Source organism: Mastomys coucha, unplaced genomic scaffold, assembly GCF_008632895.1.
Source record: "Mastomys coucha isolate ucsf_1 unplaced genomic scaffold, UCSF_Mcou_1 pScaffold12, whole genome shotgun sequence".
Taxonomy (NCBI): domain Eukaryota; kingdom Metazoa; phylum Chordata; class Mammalia; order Rodentia; family Muridae; genus Mastomys; species Mastomys coucha.
This window is the reverse complement of record NW_022196894.1, coordinates 7,876,196-7,881,360: the sequence shown is the minus strand read 5'-3', so window position 1 is coordinate 7,881,360 and position 5,165 is coordinate 7,876,196. Positions and strand designations below refer to the sequence as shown.

General features: G+C 44.6%; 1 protein-coding gene and 1 long non-coding RNA gene across 4 annotated transcripts in view; one reads left to right on the top strand and one right to left on the bottom strand.

Moving 5' to 3' along the window:
* LOC116085350 overlaps positions 1-4,556 on the top strand; it is a 6,771-nt gene extending 2,215 nt beyond the window's left edge. For both annotated transcript variants that reach the window (XR_004116511.1, XR_004116510.1), the window contains exon 2: positions 1,179-4,556. This is a non-coding gene — a long non-coding RNA (uncharacterized LOC116085350). The remainder of the gene's footprint in view (positions 1-1,178) is intronic.
* Positions 761-5,165, bottom strand: part of Tnfrsf17 (TNF receptor superfamily member 17) — a 6,503-nt gene continuing 2,098 nt past the window's right edge. The window contains exon 3 of one of the 2 annotated variants that reach the window (XM_031362884.1): positions 761-1,255. In XM_031362884.1, the coding sequence (XP_031218744.1) occupies positions 972-1,255 (284 nt within the window). In that variant the 3' untranslated portion in view covers positions 761-971. The remainder of the gene's footprint in view (positions 1,256-5,165) is intronic. The other variant, XM_031362876.1, reaches the window with a different exon arrangement.

The window sequence follows — 5,165 nt, the reverse complement described above, 5'->3', positions numbered from 1 at the left end:
TGTGTGTGTGTGTGTGTGTGTGTGTAAGCTGGAGTTTGAACCTAGTGCCTTAAGTATGCTAGGCAAGTATTCTATCTACTACTAAGCAGTCCTGACAGCATTTATAAGGTGGAGGTAATAATGGTCTACCTTCATTATAGTATTTTGCATGTGTAAAGTGACTTAGAGCCATTAAGCCTATATAGTGCACACACATGCACTTGAGATGAAAACAGTACCAGGTTCATGTTTGTCACAGTTAGCAGTAACATGCATTTGTATCAGCATTCTAACACCTGCTGCATTGTACACAGAATTAGCCTGGCTTCAACTTACAGAAAAACATGGGACAATCTTGCTTTCTTTGGCCATCAGTAGAATCCAGCTTGTCCTCAAATATACCTACCATGTTTGTGGGTGCCTCAGTAGAAACATGATTCTCTAGGGCCTATAGATGATGGAGAGCTTTTTGTTGTTTCTTTTTTTCTTTTTATTTTTTTAATGCAGGGTTTCTCTGTATGGCCTTGGCTGTCCTGGAACTAAATGTCTATACCATCCTGGCCTCAAACTCACAGAGATCTATCTGCCTGCCTCTGCTTCCTGAGTGCTAGGATTAAAGGCATACACCACCACTACCTGGTTTTGGTTTTGGTTTAGAGGACCAAAAATTCTGCCATGGGCTGGAAAAACTGGCTTAGTGGTTAAGAGCACTGACTGTTCTTACAGAGGACCCAGGTTCAATTCCCAGCACTCACATGGCAGCACACAACTTTCTATAACTCCAAGATCTGACACCCTCACATCTACATGCAGACAAAACAACCAATGCACACAAAATAAAAATAAATAAACAAAATGTTAACTATAAAACCAGAATTAAAGGACAAAAAGCTGTATTCGTGGTTGATAAATGGTCATTCTAAAGACATCTAAAGCATCAGCTCTCCTGACAAAAGGTTCTCAAAGCAGCTTCACACCAGTTAGAAAGCTCATTATCTAGTGTGAGTTGGCTTCTCCATCCCCATGACACTTTGCAAAGCAGTTGGCACACTTGAATTGCCGTAATCACTTGTTTTCGTGGTGACAAGAATGGTTGCCCCCTCCTCCATGGCTGGAAGCGGGAAGAAATGGTCAGAATCCCCCTTGGGGTTGCTCGTGACACAGTCCTCACAGATGCACTCTTCCACTGTATATTCCAGGCTTCGGGGAAGCGTCCTCTCATCGCCAGCCCTGCTCCTAGTCAGCTCTGTGTCGCCCTGGGCCAGCTGAATGGATCCTGATGATACAGAAGCAAGTAGGCATTCACCTGAAAGCCTCCGTGGAACTGTCATGCAATGTATGACAGGATACAGCAGGACACAAAGCAGCAGCAGACCAAGAATAAGTGCATTCTACACTGAATCACCAGCTAAGACTCCAGCCCATGCAGGCCTTGAGGCAGGTTGCTTTGTGGGAATATGGAGCTTTTAAATCTTATCTTATGCTGACCACATTTAAATCTTAGGATATAACACATGAGAATCTACACAACCAGACTTTATAAAGACTACAAAATGTGACATCAGGAGGGACATGGAGACATGACCTTGCTGCTATTGGAGTGCTCTGAGCATGTGACAGGTACCCTTGCTGGTAAAGCCACAAACTGGATCAGTCATGTACCTATTACCCATTTGGCTCTTGGAAGTTATGAGGATTTGACCTCATCTTACACAAGAAATTACTATATGTCACGGCACAGCAGAATCATCCTGTGAGTGGCATTTTGGAATACAGAAGCAAAAGCTGAGCAGAGTGGCACATACCTATAATCCATTCCCTCAGGAGGCTGAGGCAGGAAGAGGTTGGAGCTAGCATGTTCAAGAAAGGCCCTGAGTTCTGTCTCCAATAACAGAGGAGAAAAGAACATGGAAGGTACTTTTTAAGTTTATTTCTTGTGATGGGATGGGTCACATCACAGTGCACCTGTGAATATTAGGAGAGCTTATGAGAGTGGATCAAACTCAGCAGCCTAAAGAGGCTTGGCAGCAAGGACCTTTATCTACTGGACATTTTACCAACCCCTAAAGATGGATCCTACTATCTGTTGTGTCCTAGTTCTCCTAAGATGGCATCTTACAGAGCATTTTCTCAGCATGTTATTTGTTTGTGTATATGTAGCCTAGAAATCACTGTCAGCTGGCCTCCAACTCATATTCTATAATGTGTATCAGTGTTTGCTGAATGTATGTATGTGTACCGTGTATATGCCTCGTGCAAAAGTGTTATGGGATCCTCTGGAACTGAAGTAACAGAAAGTTATGCGCTGCCATGTGGATGCTGGAAATGAAACTTTGATCCTCTGCAAGAGTGGCATGCACTCTTAGACACTGAACCATCTCTCCAGTTCATGGCTTCAAACTGTTGGTGACTTTCTGCTTCCTTCAGCCTCCAAGTACTGATATTACAGGTGAAGACCATACTCCTGGATAAGTCATTGTTAAATGAATTCCCTTTGATTTCCATATAGAAACCCAGTTTGTCTCCAGTATGCATCTGTGAAGAATAGGTTTTAACAGCACTTGCTACACCTGGCGGCCGTGGTGGCACATGCCTTTAATCCTAGCACCTGGGAAAGAGAGGCAGGCAAATCTCTGAGTTTGAGGCCAGCCTGGTCTACAGATCGAGTTCCAGGACAGCCAGAGCTACGAGGCATGGAGAAGCCTTATCTGGAAAAACAAACAAACCAAGTACTTGATGCACAAGACTAACAACTTGAATTCAGAACCCACACCAAAAATGGGGTGCAGCAGACTGTAACCCCAACTCTGAAATGAGGTTAAGACAGAGACAGGAGAATCGCCTCAGTAGCTTGAAAATCAGCTATCCTGGAAACTGCATCAAAGTATAACAAACAAGAAAGACCCTGCCTCAAACAAAGTAGAAGATGAAAATTGATTCCTGGAAGCTGTCCTTGTGCTTGTGCTGTGGCGTGCACCCACCCTCTCCCACACAGAGAGGATTAAACTTCTGCTTCACAACTCTCCACAGTGGAACTAGCTTCTAAAACATCTTCTGGGGGATTGGACAGATGGCTCGGCCACTAACAGCCCTGCTGCTCTTGCAGAAGACATGGGTTCAACACCCAGCACTCACTTGGTGGCTCACAACTGTCTGTAACTCCAGTCCCAGGGGACTCTGGTTTCTGGGGGCAATGCATATTCAAGTGGTACAAAAACATATATGAGGCCAAACACCCACATACACAAAAATAAATAAATAAGTCAGCGTTGCTCTAGAAATACACAAAAAGCAGAAAGTAAAAGACTGCCTGACCTTACCTCCATGTGAAGCAAAAGAAGCCACTTACAGAACAATAGTGGAGTGCTAGTTACCAGAGGCAAGGAGGTGGGGGAAATGAGAAGCAGATGGCAGGAAGTCCAAAGCTGCAGTTACATAAGCTGCATCTGTAGAGCCAGCGTGTGACAAGATGACTGGATAGCACTGGAGCGCTTCAAATAGCAGAGTAGATTACAACCACCCTCACCACAGGGAGAGTGGAGAAGGGCCGGATGGAGCTCCATTGGCAGAGTGCTCACTCATGCACAAGAGGCTCTAGATTCAGTCCCCAGAACTTCACATACCTGAAAAGCCAGCCCTGGAGAAATGGCAGCATGAGGATCAGAGAGGCTCAAGGGAATCCTGAGACACATAGTCGAAGGCCAGCATGTGATACGTGAGACCCTGTCACCAAAAGGTCAACCATGTGACGATGTGGATGTGCTGCACTGTAGTCACTGTTTCCCTGTGTGTGTGTGTTCAGAACATTTATGCCATGTACTTTTTATGTGCACAATTTATATGTTAAAAAATCTTCATTCTAGGTTTGAAGAGGTGGCTCAGTGGTTAAGAGTCGTCAGTACCTTTCTTCCAGAGGACTGATTCAGTCACTAGCATCCACCTGTAACTCCAGCTACAGGGGATCTGGTGCCCTCTTCTGCCAACTAGAGGCACTGTGCTCACATACATAAAACCTGGCCCTAGATTTGAAGCCCCTCCTGATGACATCCAATCTGTGGTCCAGTTCTGTATCAACCCATTGGCCATTCCAGATCAGCCAGCCATGGGGCTCCTGCTTTTTGTTAAGCCACTCTCAGCCACACACATTTACACATAACTTTAAAAACAATGAAATGCATTCTTTTGTCTACTAGACCACACTGGGGGAAAGAGTGAGTGAGTTTCTAGCCACTCCTGCCGCACAGGAAAGCAAATGGGGTAGGTGCTTGGCAGATCGTGCATGGAAAACAAATGTATAAAAGAAGCAGAGCGAGGGCTGGGAACATGGCTTAGTGGTATACGAACTTGCAAGCATGAGGACCCAAGTTTAAATCTCTAGCACACTGGTAACAAGCACATACTGTAACCTCAGCATGTAACCTCCCAGTAGCAGAGATGGGAGCAAGACATCAAAGCTGAAACGGCTTGCTTCTGCCCCGCTGAGACCCTGTCTCATGGCAACAGAGAAGAGAGGGAGTGATAGACGAAGATACCTTGTACCCTACTCTAACCTCATGTGCACACTCACATTCATGCACCACACACACCAAAAGGAAAAAAGTTAAAAAAAAAAAAAAAAAAAAGAATTCAGGAGCATGGCTGCTATGTGTCTAAGAATCAAATCACAGAGAACAGTGCTATAAAAATACTTTTAGCCTAAGAGGCCCTCAGGTCGAGTACCTACTTCCCTGAGACTGGCACTCTGTTGCTTAATAATTATCCTTGAGATGGTTAGTGAACCAGGTTATTCATTGTTAGCATTTTGGGCAGTAACAATGCTTATAATTGTATTAAAACCAAGACCATGGATCTTGCCAAATACTCTTAGCCTGAGAGTACCTGGCTGTGGTCCAGTTGTGATAACACAGTATCTCATCAGTGCACTAAATTCAGTCAAAGACACTTTCCAAGGAAGTCTCAAGAGCTGTTACTGGGCTGGTAAGGGGGCTCAGTGGGTAAGAGCACTGACCGCTCTTCCAAAGGTCCTGAGTTCAAATCCCAGCAACCACATGGTGGCTCACAACCACCAGTAATGAGATCTGATGCACTCTTCTGGTGTGTCTGAAGACAGCCTCAGTATACTTATGTATAATAATAAATAAATCTTTAAAAAAGATGCCTTCATCAGATTGGCCTGTAGGCAAGTC